This window comes from Pristiophorus japonicus, chromosome 10 (genome assembly GCF_044704955.1).
Source record: "Pristiophorus japonicus isolate sPriJap1 chromosome 10, sPriJap1.hap1, whole genome shotgun sequence".
Lineage (NCBI taxonomy): Eukaryota > Metazoa > Chordata > Chondrichthyes > Pristiophoridae > Pristiophorus > Pristiophorus japonicus.
The window spans coordinates 160,757,425-160,774,754 of record NC_091986.1 but is presented as its reverse complement, the minus strand read 5'-3'; the positions used below and the strand labels follow the sequence as shown (position 1 = coordinate 160,774,754).

Here is a 17,330-nt window from a genome sequence, read left to right as displayed (position 1 = left end):
CATCAATAAGCAGGGGAGTATTCTACAATCACAGTGTTCAGTTCCATTTGCAATTCCTCAAATAATGAAGGAGCCTGTGTCTGCATGCAGCAAGACCTGGATAACTTCCAGGCTTGGGCTGATAAGTGGCAAGTAACATTCATGTCACACAAGTTCCAGGCAATGGCCATCTCCAACAAGATAACGCCGAAGATCTTCGCATATACAGAATCAGAATAATGGCTTTATAAATAGAGGCATAGAGTACCTCCCGGTCCAGCAACACCTCAATTTTAAAATTCTCATCCTTGTTTTCAAATCCCACCTTGGCCTCGCCCCTCCCTATCTCTGTAATCACCCTTAGTCCTACAATCCTCTGAAATCTATGCGCTCCTCCAATTCTACCCTCTTGCCCATCCTCTATTTTAATCGCTCTATCATTGGCGGCAGTCGTTCCAGCTGCTAGGCCCTAAAATCTGGATTTCCCTCCCTAAACCTCTCCACCTCTCTACCTCTCTCTCCTCCTTTAAGACGCTCCTTAAAACCTACCTTTTTGAACAAGTCTGTCCTAATATCTCCTTATGTGGCTCGGTGTCAAATTTTGTTTGATAACAATACTGTAAAGTGCCTTGGGAAGTTTTACTATGTTAAAGGCACTCTATAAATGCAAGTTGTTGTTGTTGTTGCTATGCTAAACCTTTACAAAACATTGGTTGGAGTGTTGTGTCCATTTCTGCGCACCACATTTTAGGAAAGATGTCAAGGCAAGGTACCAGGGATGAAGAATTTCAGTTCTGTGGAGAGACTGGAGAAGCTGGAGTTGTTCTCCTTGGAGCAAAAAGTGTTAAGGGAAGATTTAATAGAGTTGTTCAAAATCATGAAGGGTTTTAATAGAGTAAATAAGGAGAAACTGTTTCCAGTGGCAGAGGGGTCAGTAACCAAAGGGCATAGAATTAAGGTAATTGGCAAAAGATCAGAGGCAACATGAGGACATTTCTGTTACGCAGCGAGTTGTTATGATCTGGAATGCACTGCCTGAAAGGGCGGTGGAAGCAGAGTTAATAGCAACATTCAAAAGGGAATTGGATAAATACTTGAAGGGAAAATATTTACAGGGCTATGGGGAAAGAGCAGGGGTGGGGGATCTCTTCGAAATAGCCGGCACAGGTACGATGGGCTGAATGGCCTCCTTCTGTGCTTTGCTGTATCATTCTATGATTCTATGATTCTATGACTGGAGCATCTATACGTTCCTCACCTACTTCGTTTAATACCTTGGAGTGAAAACCATTAGATCCTGGAGACATGTTCATCTCTCGTCTCATTATTTTCTTCATTACCATTTTTTACTTATAAATCTAAGTTCTTGATTTATTTTTCGTAACATAAGAAATAAGAACATAAGAAATAGGAGAGCAAGAGTAAGCTATACAGCCCCTCGAGTCGGCGCCGCCATTTAATACGATCATGGCTGATCCGATCATGGACTCAGGTCCACTTCCCTGCCTGCTCCCCATAGCCCCATATTCCCTTATCGGTTAACATAGAAACATAGAAAATAGATGCAGGAGTAGGCCATTCGGCCCTTCGAGCATGCACCACCATTCAATAAGATCATGGCTGATCATTCCCTCAGTACCCCTTTCCTGCTTTCTCTCCATACCCCTTGATCCCCTTAGTCGTAAGGGCCATATCTAACTCCATCTTGAATACATCCAATGAACTGGCATTAACAACTCTCTGTGGCAGGGAATTCCACAGGTTAACAACTCTCTGAGTGAAGAAGTTTCTCCTCATCTCAGTCCTAAATGGCCTACCTCTTATTCTAAGACTGTATCCCCTGGTTCTGGACTTCCCCAACATCGGGAACATTCTACCTGCATCTGACATGTCCCATCCCGTCAGAATCTTATATGTTTCTGTCATGTATCTCACACTACTGTACATAACTGTATCTTATCATGCTATACATGACTGTAACTAGATATGACCTGTAACCACAAGCATACCTTACCCTCAGGGGTGCACTTGCAGGAGACACTGCATACCTGTCCCACACGGGTATATAAAGGCAGGTCTCAGGCAAGTGTGGCATTCGAGAGCTGTGAAATAAAGGTGCAGGTCCTGAGTGACCTTGACTTCAGCATGTGCCTCGTGTAAGTCTGTGCTGAAGGGTCAGGACTTTACAGTTTCTATGAGATCCCCTCTCATCCTTCTAAACTCCAGTGATTAAAGATCCAGTCGATCCAGTCTCTCCTCGTGTGTCAGTCCAGTCATCCCGGGAATCAGTCTGGTGAACCTTCGCTGCACTCCCTCAATAGCAAGAACGTCCTTCCTCAGATTAGGAGACCAAAACTGTACACAATACTCCAGGTGTGGCCTCACCAAGGCCCTGTACAACTGTAGCAACACCTCCCTGCCCCTGTACTCAAATCCCCTAGCTATGAAGGGCAACATACCATTTTGCCTTCTTCACCGCCTGCTGTACCTGCATGCCAACTTTCAATGAATGATGAACCATGACACCCAGGTCTCGTTGCACCTCCCCTTTTCCTAATCTGCCGCCAATCAGATAATATTCTGTCTTCGCGTTTTTGTCCCAAAGTGGATAACCTCACATTTATCCACATTATACTGCATCTGCCATGCATTTGCCCACTCACCTAACCTGTCCAAGTCACCCTGCAGCCTCCTAGCATCCCAGTCACAGCTCATACTACCACCCAGTTTAGTGTCATCTGCAAACTTGGAGTTATTACACTCAATTCCTTCATCCAAATCATTGATGTATAGTGTAAAAAGCTGGGGTCCCAGCACTGAGCCCTGTGGCACTCCACTAGTCACTGCCTGCCATTTTGAAAAGGACCTGTTTATCCCAACTCTCTGCTTCCTGTCTGCCAACCAGTTCTCTATCCACGTCAGTATATTACCCCCAATACCATGTGCTTTGATTTTGCACACCAATCTCTTGTGTGGGACCTTGTCAAAAGCTTTTGAAAGTCCAAATACACCACATCCAGTGGTTCTCTCTTGTCCACTCTACTAGTTACATCCTTAAAAAATTCTAGAAGATTTGTCAAGCATGATTTCCCCTTCATAAATCCATGCTGACTTGGACCGATTCTGTCACTGCTTTCCAAATGCGCTGCTATTTCATCCTTAATAATTGATTCCAACATTTTCCCCACTACTGATGTCAGGCTAACCGGTCTATAATTACTTGCTTTATCGCTGCCTCCCTTTTTAAAAAGTGGTGTTACATTAGCTACCCTCCAGTCCATAGGAACTGATCCCGAGTCGATAGACTGTTGTAAAATGATCACCAATGCATCCACTATTTCTAGGGCCACTTCCTTAAATACTGTGGGATCAGACTATCAGGCCTCGGGGATTTATCAGCCTTCAATCCCATCAATTTCCCTAACACAATTTCCCAACTAATAAGGATATCCTTCAGTTCCTCCTTCTCACTAGACCCTCGGTCCCCTAGTAATTCCAGAAGGTTATTTGTGTCTTCCTTTGTGAAGACAGAACCAAAGTATTTGTTCAATTGGTCTGCCATTTCTTTGTACCTTTATTGCATGTATCCCTAATTTCTTGTTTGATGCTGTCCCCAACCTTACTACTACTGTTTGGTGGTCTGTACACAACTCCCACTAGCGTTTTCTGCCCTTTGGTATTCCGTAGCTCCACCCATACCGATTCCACATCACCCAAGCTAATGTCCTTTCTTACTATTGCATTAATTTACTTTTTAACCAGCAATGCCACCCCGCCTCCTTTTCCTTTCTGTTTATCCTTCCTAAATGTTGAATACCCCTGGATGTTGAGTTCCCAGCCTTGGTCACCCTGGAGCCATAACTCCGTGATGCCAATTACATCATACCCGTTAACTGCTATCTGCGCAGTTAATTCATCCACCTTATTCCGAATACTCATCACATTGAGGCACAGAACCTTCAGGCTTGTCTTTCTAACACACTTTGCCCTTTTAGAATGTTGGTGTAACGTGGCCCTTTTTGCCTTTTGCCTTAGGTTTCTCTGCCCTCCACTTTTACTTTTCTTCTTTGTATCTTTTGCTTCTGCCCCCATTCTACTTCCCTCTGTCTCCCTGCATGCATTCCCATCCCCCTGCCATATTAGTTTAACTCCTCCTCAACAGCACTAGCAAACACTCCCCCGAAGACATTGGTTCTGGTCCTGCACAGGTGCAGACCGTCCGGTTTGTACTGGCCCCACCTTCCCCAGAACCGGTTCCAATGTCCCAGGAATTTGAATCCCTCCCTTCTGCCCCACTCCTCAAGCCACGTATTCATCTGAGCTATCCTGCGATTCCTACTCTGACTAGCATGTGGCACTGGTAGCAATCCTGAGATTACTACTTTTGAGGTCCTACTTTTTAATTTAGCTCCTAGCTCCCTAAATTCGTCTTAGCTCTTCATCCCATTTTTTACCGAAATCGTTGGTACCTATATGCACCACGACAACTGGCTGTTCACCTTCCCTTTTCAGAATGCCCTGCACCTGCTCCGAGACCTTTGCACCAGGGAGGCAACATACCATCCTGGAGTCTCGGTTGTGGCCGCAGAAACATCTATCTATTCCCCTTACAATTGAATCCGCTATCACTATAGCTCTCCCACTCTTTTTCCTGCCCTCCTGTGCAGCAGAGCCACCCATGGCCCCATGAACTTGGCTGCTGCTGCCCTCCCCTGATGAGTCATCCCCCTCAACAGTACCCAAAGCGGTGTATCTGTTTTGCAGGGGGATGACCACAGGGGACCCCTGCACTACCTTCCTTGCACTACTCTTCCTGTTGGTCATCCATTCCTTATCTGGCTGTGTACCCGTTATCTGCGGTAAGACCAACTCACTAAATGTGCTATTCACGTCATTCTCAGCATCGTGGATGCTCCAGGGTTCATCCACCCGCAGCTCCAGTGCCGCAATGCAGTCCATCAGGAGCTGGAGGCAGATGCACTTCCCGCACACGTAGTCGTCAGGGACACCGGAAGTGTCCTTGACTTTCCACATGGTACAGGAGGAGCATAACACGTGTCCGAGCTGTCCTACCATGACTTAACCCTGAGCTAAACTTAAATTGGCAACAACAATGCTAAAAGTTACTTATTGATATCGAAAAGAAAAAGAAAAACTACTCACCAATCACCAGCCAATCACTTACCCCCTTGGCTGTGACGTCACCTTTCGATTTCTTTCTACTTCTTTTTTGCCTCCCCACTGTAGCTGCCTCCTCTCCGACATCCCACTCCGCCTCCTCTCCGACATCCCGCCCCGCCTCTTCTCCGACATCCCGCTCCGCCTCCTCTCCGACATCCCGCTCTGCCTCCTCTCCGACATCCCGCTCTGCCTCCTCGACGCTGTCGCTGCTCCCTCCGACTGCTGGGCCTCTTGTAGGCCTCACCAACATCCCGCTCTGCCTCCTCGACGCTGCCTATCTCTGTCTTAAATTTATTCAATGTCCCAGCTTCCACAACTCTCTGAGGCAGCAAAATCCACAGATTTACAACCCTCTGAGAGAAGAAATTCCTCCTCATCTCAATGGGTGGCCCCTTATTCTAAGATTATGTCCTCTAGTTCTAGTCTCCCCTATCAGTGGAAACATCCTCTCTGCATCCACCTTGTCAGACCCCCTCACGTTTCAATAAGATCACCTCTCATTCTTCTGAATTCCAATGAGTAGAGGCCCAACCTACTCAACCTTTCCTCATAAGTCAAACCCCTCATCTCCGGAATCAACCTAGTGAACCTTCTCTGAACTGTCTCCAAAGCAAGTATATCCTTTCTTAAATATAGAAAGCAAAACTGCACGCAGTATTCCAGGTGTGGCCTCACCAATAACTATAGCAAGACTTCCCTGCTTTTACACTCCATGCCCCATGCAATAAAGGCCAAGATTCCACTGGCCTTTCTGATCACTTGCTGTACCTGAATACTTTCCTTTTGTGTTTCATGCACCAGGACCCCCAGGTCCCGCTGTACTGCAGCACTTTGCAATTTTTCTCCATTTAAATAATCACTTGCTCTTCGATTTTTTTTCTGCCAAAGTGCATAACCTCACACTTTCCAACATTATACTCCATCTACCAAACTTTTGCCCACTCACTTAGCCTGTCTATGTCCTTTTGCAATGTGTCCTCCTCACACATTGCTTTTCCTCCCATCTTTGTATCGTCAGCAAACTTGGCTGCATTACACTCGGTCCCTTCATCCAAGTCGTTAATATAGATTGTAAATAGTTGGGGTCCCAGCACTGATCCCTGCGGCACCCCACTAGTTACTGATTGCCAACCCGAGAATGATCCATTTATCCTGACTCACTGTTTTCTGTAAGTTAGCCAATCCTCTATCCATGCTAATATATTACCCCCAATCCTGTGAACATTTAACTTGTGCAGTAAACTTTTATGTGGCACCTTGTCAAATGCCTTCTGGAAGTCCAAATACAGCACATTCACTGGTTTCCCTTTATCCACCCTGTTCGTTACATCCTCAAAGATGTCCAGCAAATTTGTCAAACATGACTTCCCCTTCATATATCCATGCTGACTCTGCCTGACTGAATTATGATTTTCCAAATGTCCTGCTACTGCTTTTTTAATAATGGACTCCAACATTTTCCCAAACACAGATGTTAAGCTAACTGGTTTATAGTTTCCTGCTTTTTGTCTGCCTCTTTTTTTAAATAAGGGGGAGGGAAAAATTGCAATTTTTCAATCTGCTGGGACCTCCCCAGAATCCAGGGAATTTTGGTAAATTACAACCAATACATCAACTATCCCTGCCGCTACTTCTCTTAAGACCCTAGTATGCAAGCCATCAGGTCCAGGGGATTTATCCATCTGTAGTCCCATTATGTAACTGAGTACCACCTCCTTAGTGATTGTGATTGTGTTACGTTCCTCCCATTCAGGGCCATTAGAGCGGCAAAGGATTGTGCGTGCTTAAGGTCATATCTCTAGTCCGTACCTTCAGTGTAGATGGAAGGTAAACACTGGGTTGGCAGAGAATAACACTAGCTAGGAATGTGCTCCTTCAATGGGTTGGAAGGAAAAGAGAAAAGAAGCATGGGAGTGAAGGATCAACATAGGTCTGGAAAGCAGACTATGGGTAAATTTTATGACTCATTCTCTGATCTGTTCTCCTGAATGTTAACTTGTAAAATCTACCCTGTGTCTCAGATCTTGGAGCAAACACCGAGCACCTGTAGAGCAGGGTGATATCCCAACATATTTAAAGACGCCCAAGCACCAGCTAAAGACATGACATAAATTTCACCTGGAGTGGAAAGAGTTCTTGGGGAATGATTAGTCCCTTTGACTAGAAACAGAAATAGGAAAGGTTTAAATCAAGAGGTCATTTGATACCTGGCAGGGGACAAATAGTTCTCTGACCTCTCTGTGACTCTTAAGGCGCATGTTTTCTTACTTGTAATATAGGTAATAATTAGGTAACTTTAGGCAATAGTTTAATGATTTATTTGCTTTTGTAACAAAGTGCAAATGACATATCCTTAGCTCAGCAAGATGTTTAATTTCTAATGGGTAATTTTTCTCACAGTAACAGTATATAGCACGCTGTCAATACTTACATAACTTGAATGTTGTGAATGCTGTTTTATCTGTTCAGTGAAAGCATTTATATGTAAGGTAAGATTGGCAGACTTCAATGAGTTGTTGAACTCTTGTGTTTAGTTATTGTTACATGCATAAATAGGTGTAAGTATTTGTAAATTCTTTTAAGAAATGTTTCCAGCTTTTTCCCTTTCATTTTAGCATGCAAGATCCATTACCCCTTTAGGCTGGAAGTAGTTAGACAATCTGGGAGGCTGAATTGGATCGCCCCTGAAAATGGGCATAGGGATTGCAATAAACCCATGCCCGATCGATGTAATGCTGCCAGGACGCCAGCTTCGTGCTGCCTGCTCATTTACATGATTTCTGCATGCTGCCAGCACTTAAAAAGGGAGGGAGAGAGAAAACGGGTAATTATAGACCGGTTAGCCTGACATCAGTAGTGGGGAAAATGTTGGAATCAATTATTAAGGATGAAATAGCAGCGCATTTGGAAAACAGTGACAGGATCGGTCCAAGTCAGCATGGATTTATGAAGGGGAAATCATGCTTGACAAATCTTCTGGAATTTTTTGAGGATGTAACTAGTGGAGTGGACAAGGGAGAACCAGTGGATGTGGTGTATTTGGACTTCCAAAAGGCTACTGACAAAGTCCCACACAAGAGATTGGTGTGCAAAATCAAAGTACAGGTATTGGGGGTAATATACTGACGTGGATCGAGAACTGGTTGGCAGACAGGAAGCAGATAAACAGGTCCTTTTCAGAATGACAGGCAGTGACTATTGGAGTGCCGCAGGGCTCAGTTCTGGGACTCAAGCGCTTTACTATATACATCAATGATTTAGATGAAGGAATTGAGTGTAATATCTTCAAGTTTGCAGATGACACTAAACTGTGTGGCGGTGTGAGCTGTGAGGGGGATGCTAGGAGGCTGCAGGGTGACTTGGACAGGTTAAGTGAGTGGGAAAATGCATGGCAGCTGCAGTATAATGTGGATAAATGTGAGGTTATCCACTTTGGGGGCAAAAACGCAAAGACAGAATATTATCTGAATGGTGGCAGATTAGGAAAAAGGCAATGAGACCTAGGTATCATGGTTCATTAGTCATTGAAAGTTGGCATGCAGGTACAGCAGGCGGTGAAGAAGGCAAATGGTATGTTGGTCTTCACAGTGAGAGGATTTGAGTATAGGAGCAGGGAGGTCTTACTGCAGTTGTACAGGGTTTGGTGAGGTTTCACCTGGAATAATGTGTTCAGTTTCGGTCTCCTAATCTGAGGAAGCACGTTCTTGCTATTGAGGGAGTGCAGCGAAGGTTCACCAGACGGATTCCCGGGATGGCTGGACTGACATATGAGGAGAGACTGGATCAACTGGGCCTTTATACATTGGAGTTTAGAAGGATGAGAGGGGATCTCATAGAAACATATCAGATTCTGACAGATTGGACAGGTTAGATGCAGGTAGAATGTTCCTGATGTTTAAGTCTGACTGCGGCAACTACAGAGGAATCTCCCTGCTATCAGCCACTGGAAAAGTCATCGTTAGAGTCCTCCTCAACCGTCTTCTCCCTGTGGCCAAGGAGCTCCTCACGGATTTGCCATGCGGGCTACAACGGACATGATTTTTGCAGCGCAACAGCTGCAGGAAAAATGCAGGGAACAGCGCCAGCCCTTATACATTGTCTTCTTTGACCTTACAAAAGCATTTGACACTGTCAACCGTGAGGATCTATGGCGTGTCCTCCTCCATTTCGGATGCCCCCAAAAGTACGTCACCATCCTCCGCCTGCAGGCCGTGATCCTTACCAACTATCCATCACGGAGCCAATCTACGTCCGGACCGCGGTCAAGCAGGGCTGCGTCATCGCCCCAACACTCTTCTCAATCTTTCTCGCTGCCATGCTCCACCTCACAGTCGACAAACTCCCCGCTGGAGTGGAACTAAACTACAGAACCAGTGGGAACCTGTTCAACCTTCGCCTGTTCCAGACCAGATCCAAGACCACCCCAACCTCTGTCGTCGAGCTACAGTACACCCAAGATGCCTGCGTCTGCGCACACACAGAGGCTGAACTCCAGGACATAGTTGACGTATTTACCGAGGCGTACGAAAGCATGGGTCTTATGCTAAACATCAGTAAGACTAAGGACCTCCACCAGCCTGTCCTCGCCGCACAGCACTGCCGCCCAGTCATCAAGATCCACGACGTGGCCCTGGACAACGTGGACCACTTCCCTTATCTCGGGAGACTCCTATCAACAAGAGCAGGCTTTTACGACAAGATCCAACACTGCCTCCAGTGCACCAGTGCAGCCTTCGACCGCCTGAGGAAAAGAGTGTTCGAAGACCAGGCCCTCAAAACTGTCACCAAGCTCATGGTCTATAGGGCTGTAGTAATACCAGCCCTCCTGTATGTCTCAGAAACATGGACCATGTACAGTGGACACCTCAAGTCGTTGGAGAAATACCACCAACGATGTCTCCGCAAGATCCTACAAATCCCCTGGGAGGACAGACGCACCAACGTTAGTGTCCTTGACCAGGCCTACATCCCCAGCATTGAAGCACTGACCACACTTGATCAGCTCCGCTGGGCAGGCCACTTAGTTCGCAAGCCAGACACGAGATTCCCAAAGCAAGCGCTCTACTTGGAACTCCTTAGAAACATAGAAACATAGAAAATAGGTGCAGGAGTAGGCCATTCGGCACTTCGAGCATGCACCGCCATTCAATGAGTTCATGGCTGAACATGCAACTTCAGTACCCCATTCCTACTTTCTCGCCATACACCTTGATCCCCCTTGTAGTAAGGACTACATCTAACTCCTTTTTGAATATATTTAGTGAATTGGCCTCAACAACTTTCTGTGGTAGAGAATTCCACAGGTTCACCACTCTCTGGGTGAAGAAGTTTCTCCTCATCTCGGCCCTATATGGCTTATCCCTTATCCTTAGACTGTGACCCCTGGTTCTGGACTTCCCCAACTTTGGGAACATTCTTCCTTCATCTAACCTGTCTAAACCCATCAGAATTTTAAACGTTTCTATGAGCTTCCCTCTCATTCTTCTGAACGCCAGTGAATACAAGCCCAGTTGATCCAGTCTTTCTTGATAGGTCAGTCCCGCCATCCCGGGAATCAGTCTGGTGAACCTTCGCTGCACTCCCTCAATAGCAAGAATGTCCTTCCTCAAGTTAGGAGACCAAAACTGTACACAATACTCCAGGTGTGGCCTCACCGGGGCCCTGTACGATTGTAGTAACACCTCCCTGCCCCTGTACTCAAATCCCCTCGCTATGAAGGCCAACATGCCATTTGCTTTCTTAACCGCCTGCTGTACCTGCATGCCAACCTTCAGTGACTGATGTACCATGACACCCAGGTCTCGTTGCACCTCCCCTTTTGCTAATCTCTCACCATTCAGATAATAGTCTGTCTCTCTGTTTTTACCACCAAAGTGGATAACCTCACATTTCTCCACATTATACTTCATCTGCCATGCATTTGCCCACTCACCTAACCTATCCAAGTCACTCTGCAGCCTCATAGCATCCTCCTCGCAGCTCACACTGCCACCCAACTTAGTGTCATCCGCAAATTTGGAGATACTACATTTAATCCCTTCATCTAAATCATTAATGTACATTGTAAACAGCTGGGGCCCCAGCACAGAACCTTGTGGTACCCGACGAGTCATTGACTGCCATTCTGAAAAGTACCCATTTACGCATACTCTTTGCTTCCTGTCTGCCAACCAGTTCTCAATCCACGTCAGCACACTACCCAAAATCCCATGTGCTTTAACTTTGCACATTAATCTCTTGTGTGGGACCTTGTTGAAAGCCTTCTGAAAGTCCAAATACACCACATCAACTGGTTCTCCCTTGTCCACTCTACTGGAAACATCCTAAAAAAATTCCAGAAGATTTGTCAAGCATGATTTCCCTTTCACAAATCCATGCTGACTTGGAACTATTATGTCACCTCTTTCCAAATGCGCTGCTATGACATCCTTAATAATTGATTCCATCATTTTACCCACTACCGATGTCAGGCTGACTGGTCTATAATTCCCTGTTTTCTCTCTCCCTCCTTTTTTAAAAAGTGGGGTTACATTGGCTACCCTCCACTCCATAGGAACTGATCCAGAGTCTATGGAATGTTGGAAAATGACTGTCAATGTATCTGCTATTTCCAAGGCCACCTCCTTAAGTACTCTGGGATGCAGACCATCAGGCCCTGGGGATTTATCGGCCTTCAATCCCTTCAATTTCCCCAACACAATTTCCCGTCTAATAAGGATTTCCCTCAGTTCCTCCTTCTTACTAGACCCTCTGACCTCTTTTATATGCGGAAGGTTGTTTATGTCCTCCTTAGTAAATACCGAACCAAAGTACTTGTTCAATTGGTCTGCCATTTCTTTGTTCCCAGTTATGACTTCCCCTGATTCTGACTGCAGGGAACCTACATTTGTCTTTACTAACCTTTTTCTCTTTACATATCTATAGAAGCTTTTGCAGTCCATTTTAATGTTCGCTGCAAGCTTCCTCTCGTACTCTATTTTCCCTGCCCTAATCAAACCCTTTGTTCTCCTCTGCTGAGTTCTAAATTTCTCCCAGTCCCCGGGTTCGCTGCTATTTCTGGCCAATTTGTATGCCACTTCCTTGGCTTTAATACTATCCCTGATTTCCCTTAATAGCCACGGTTGAGCCACCTTCCCTTTTTTATTTTTACGCCAGACACGGATGTACAATTGTTGTAGTTCATCCATGCGGTCTCTAAATGTCTGCCATTGGTCGCCAAAGGTGGGCAGCGGAAACGTTACAAGGACAACCTCAAAGTCTCCCTGATTAAGTGCAACATCCCCACTGACACCTGGGAGTCCCTGGCCAAAGACCACTTTAAGTGAAGGAAGTGCATCTGGGAGGGCGCTAAGCTCCTCAAGTCTTGTTGCCGAGAGCATGCAGAAATCAAGCGCAGGCTGCAGAAAAAGCGTGCGGCAAACCAGTCCCACCACCCCTTCGCTCAACTACTATCTATCCCACCTGTGACAGAGACTGTGGTTCTCGTATTGGATTGTACAGCTACCTAAGAACTCATGTTAAGAATGGAAGCAAGTCTTCCTCGATTCTGAGGGACTGCCTATGATGATGGGTATACTTCAAGTGCAAATGGCAATGGGGACTGCTACTTGAACTCAGATTTTCTAATTCAAAGCTAAAACTGGCCAATCCAGCATTACATTTTTAAAATAGACTACAGATTAGTAAATGTGACAATTAAACACAGTTCAGTTGTAATAGAACATTGTTATAAGTTTAAAGTGGACAAGATGTGTAAATGTAGCATCTACTCTCTGAGCAGCACATTATGTGCAGTCACTGGATAAGAATAGCGCAGCACTCTTTATATACAATGAAACCACAGAGTAGTGATCAGTCGAGGTGTTTCACATTGAAAGGGTTAAATGTTTGTATTTCAACTGAACCAATGTGCATTTTTCCAGCACTGATAACCTGATGAGTAAATAATGCTGTACTATTTCTATTTGTGCCTATTGCTATACCCCACTAAACTTTCTATTTTGTGTCAAATTTATTTGTTTTGTCTTAAAACACTCCTGTGAAGCACCTTGGATTTTACACTGTGTTAAAAGCGTTATATAAGTACAAGTTGCTGTTGTTTTAGGTGATGGTTCTGCTGGCATGGCTCTTCTTTTGTGTCCTAACTGGAAGTCTGACTACCAATGCTAAGAAGTTAGATGACGAAACATGTAATGCTGGAATTCCAGGCACTCCAGGTACTTCAGGACATCATGGTCTTCCAGGTCGAGATGGCAGAGATGGTCCACCAGGAGCTAAGGGAGAAAGGGGAGAACGAGGTATGATGAGACAACTGTGTCATAATCTCTTAATCTTGTCAACACATTTAGAAATTCTATTGTTTTCTTGGTTGTTATCTTATGACATCACTGAAAGATATTTCAGCCTTGAAGTTACATTGTTCGATATTATCATACAAGCCCGGAACAAGTTGGTGTCAAGTTGCTTTGACTGCTTTTTAATGGAGGTGTTAACTGCTTTAAAATAAATAGGCAAATACCTCCATTAAAACAGCGATAAAAGGAAATGGATATAAATGTGATAAACATTTGTACGGTAACATAGTACAATGTAATTTTCAGGTTTTTATTATTTCCATATTAGAAAGATTTATCTCTAAGTAAAGCATACAAAAATTGTCTCCTAAATTGTCACAAAGCAGTACTATATTTGTTCAATATTCCACTTATGTGCATGATTTTTAAATGTGTATTTTTTTAAGACGTTCTTCAATTAGGTTTTTCTTCAGGTGTATAATAATGAAGTACATTTATTTTATATGCTTGTTTCTCAACCTATACAATTATTCTGGAATAGCAAATGCTAATCTGTTAATTGTTGAATTAAGTGCAGTATACATTGTAGTTTAAGCTCCTTATAAAACAAATCTTATTACTTAATAAATTATTTAAACATATAAAGGGGCCCGTGCTTAAAGGGAGGTAAATTCTGTAGAAGTAATCTATGGAACAGGCTCCCTAGAGAGATGGTGGAAGAAGTTAGTATTAATTAATTCAAGTGCAAATTAGATAGATTTCTTTCAGAAAATAAAATTTTTTGAAACAGTATTTGAATAATTTCAGTCATAACGCATGCTTGGGAGGAACAGGTGACTTTGAACCAAAGCTTTCCACCATTGGGATTTTTCTCTCTTTGTGTCTGGGTCTGCTGTAGTCTAATTGACAGAGATTGATTGCTGTGTTTAGTCAACAACTCCATTATCATTGCATCATGTGATTACCAGTAGAAGGTGAACTCGAAGGATCGAGGGGCTAGAATTTGCACGGCATTTCCGTCCGGTTCCTCGGCGGTATTGGGCGAAAACCGGGTCGGCGAAATTTCCATAAAACGTTCCGCCGGTGGTTTCGAAATACCGCTGCGGAGCGGAGCGCCAGCGTGCACTGTCTAAAAACCGCTATCCCCCGAGTTTTGACTCAGCGGTGACTCGTAGGTAAGTAGAAAAAAAATGTCCACGAGAAGCAGCGGCAGCTGGGCAGTAGGTATGTAGCCCTGCCGAAAAGGGTAAGTTAATTCTTTTACAGTGATTAAGTTGAAAAGGTTCCTGAGACTGTTTTCTGATTTTTTATTTTAAGTTTCTTGGCAAAAATATTTTTTGTGTTTTCCTCCCTGCTGGCCCAACCTGCAGTAATTACCACCCATTTTGTTTAAGAAGCGCCCAATCGGCCCAAGATTGCGTTTTCCGCCGAGAATCCGGGTGCAAGGTCCATTTTTTTTACCGGAGGGAATTTTTTCCTTTTTTTGTGGAATTTTTTGCCCATGGTAATTTTAAAATCTTAGCGGTATTTGGGGCGGCAATCTGGCGCTGGCGGACTTTTTTTAATTTCTAGCCCTCGGTCTTTTTCATCTAGCAATTCTATGTTGTTATAAATTGCTTAAATTATAAGTCAATTACTAAGAATGTAATTGATTCAATTACATCAAACTTTATATATAATAGAAAGGATACTTTTGTGTAATTCACCATTGCAAATAATCTTGATCTCCGAGAAGTACAACACCACAAAAGTTGTATCCTTTGACCGTCTACATCATATCAAAAAGAAACAATATAATTAGAAGCAGCCAACATGGATTTAGAAGAGGAAAATCTTGCCTGACACACCTCCTTAACTTTGGGGAGGACTTTACAAATATGTTTCTGACAAAGTGCCACATGCAAGATTACTAACTATAAGCCATAGAAATCCAATGTACAACGTGGAGTCGGGTCAGAAGTTGTTTTCTAAATAGGAAGCAGAGAGTACCCATGAAAGGAATAATGACAGAATGGGTGCAAGTGTTCAGTGGGGCCTTGCAGGTGTCAGCACTTTGGCCCTTTCAGTTTCTTTGCAAAAGTCCCTAACACAGAATCTTTGAGAAGAACAGCTCTGATATGTTCAACGATTTCTGATTTATTTTTTACATCATTAATTTCCCTTCTATTGTTTCTCAATTTTATAAGATGGACTCAGTAATAACAAATGTTTGATTTGTTTCTCTTTATAGGTCCAAATGGAGATGTAGGTCCACCTGGGTACCCTGGGAAAGCTGGGCCACAAGGATCTCCTGGCCCAATGAGTACTTTGACACATCAGAGAATGTATGCCTTCCATGTGGGTCTCACAAGCTCTAACCCTCCTTCAGATATCCCGATTATATTTTCAAAGATATTTTATAATGATCAAAATGTCTACAGTCCAATTTCTGGTAAATTCACAAGTCCTGTAAATGGGATTTACTTTTTCACTTATCAAATCACAGTATGGGATCAGGACATGAAGGTGACATTAATGAAAAATGGAGATGAAATCCAATACACACAGGTCAGCAGTTCCTTGAAAACTGTGCAGGGATCTGGAACTGCTATACTAAAGCTTCTGAAAGGGGATGAAATTTGGCTTAAAGTAGCTGAGCAGAAAAATGGACTTTATGCAGACAGCAATGATGATACCACATTTACTGGGTTCTTATTGAGTTAACTATAATATGAAAATCTTAGATACCCGAGGATAAAAATGCCTGCCAGGAATTAGATGTTCAATTTATTTCTAACTCCAATGCTTGTCGAATCTTGAATTAATTGAATGTTCCCTCACAATTTTTCTTAAAGTCCAAAAGATCCTGATTGCATTAGAAACATAGAAACATAGAAAATAGGTGCAGGAGTTGGCCATTCGGCCCTTCGAGCCTGCACCGCCATTCAATGAGTTCATGGCTGAACATGCAACTTCAGTACCCCATTCCTGCTTTCTCGCCATACCCCTTGATCCCCCTAGTAGTAAGGACTACATCTAACTCCTTTTTGAATATATTTAGTGAATTGGCCTCAACAACTTTCTGTGGTAGAGAATTCCACAGGTTCATCACTCTCTGGGTGAAGAAGTTTCTCCTCATCTCGGCCCTAAATGGCTTACCCCTTATCCTTAGACTGTGACCCCTGGTTCTGGACTTCCCCAACATTGGGAATATTCTTCCTGCATCTAACCTGTCTAAACCCATCAGAATTTTAAACGTTTCTATGAGATTGTGTGAAGACCTACAAGAGCACAAGCCTATTCTCACAGACTGTATCACTTTGCTTTATTTTTTGTTTGATTATGCCTCTGTGAAGCACCTCAGGATGTTTTTCTACATTAAAGGGGCTATCTAAATGCAAGTTGTTGTTGTTTTTTTGCTGTTGTTTTAAGAGTAACTGTAGACATGTGACAGCCCATATTTTCAGCTGGGGATTTTGAAGAATTTAAAGTACTTTTTTCAATCAGAAAAGCAAAGCATTTTTAATGTTTACCAAACATTTGGCACAGTGTTATAATTTGCTTCAAAACACATTGTGGCACAAAAAACACCAGAAGTTGAAGATTAATCAGTAAGTGTTCAGATATTAATGGTTTTTAATTGATCTTCAAAAGGTGGAGTGCACTCAGATTTAAGATTCAGTTTTAGTATTTGCCATATATTCATGAACCTTTAAATGTATCAGGAAGCAATGAGCAGTTATATTTTGCTGCACTATAAATTGATTTTCTGTGACATGCTCCTATAGAATTATTGCGTGTACTTCTAGGCCGTGAAAGAGGGAAAAACTGCAAATGCTGGAAATCTGAAATAAAAACAGAAAATGCTGGAAATACACAGCAGGTGTGTACAGTTCA

General features: G+C 43.5%; 1 protein-coding gene across 1 annotated transcript in view; it reads left to right on the top strand.

Moving 5' to 3' along the window:
* The window catches only part of LOC139274639 (adiponectin-like), a 45,743-nt gene extending 29,586 nt beyond the window's left edge, over positions 1 to 16,157 (top strand). The window contains exons 3-4 of the mRNA XM_070891317.1: positions 13,265 to 13,457; positions 15,685 to 16,157. Coding sequence (XP_070747418.1) covers positions 13,265 to 13,457; positions 15,685 to 16,157 — 666 coding nt within the window. The remainder of the gene's footprint in view (positions 1 to 13,264; positions 13,458 to 15,684) is intronic.
* Positions 16,158 to 17,330: the final 1,173 nt, after the last annotated feature.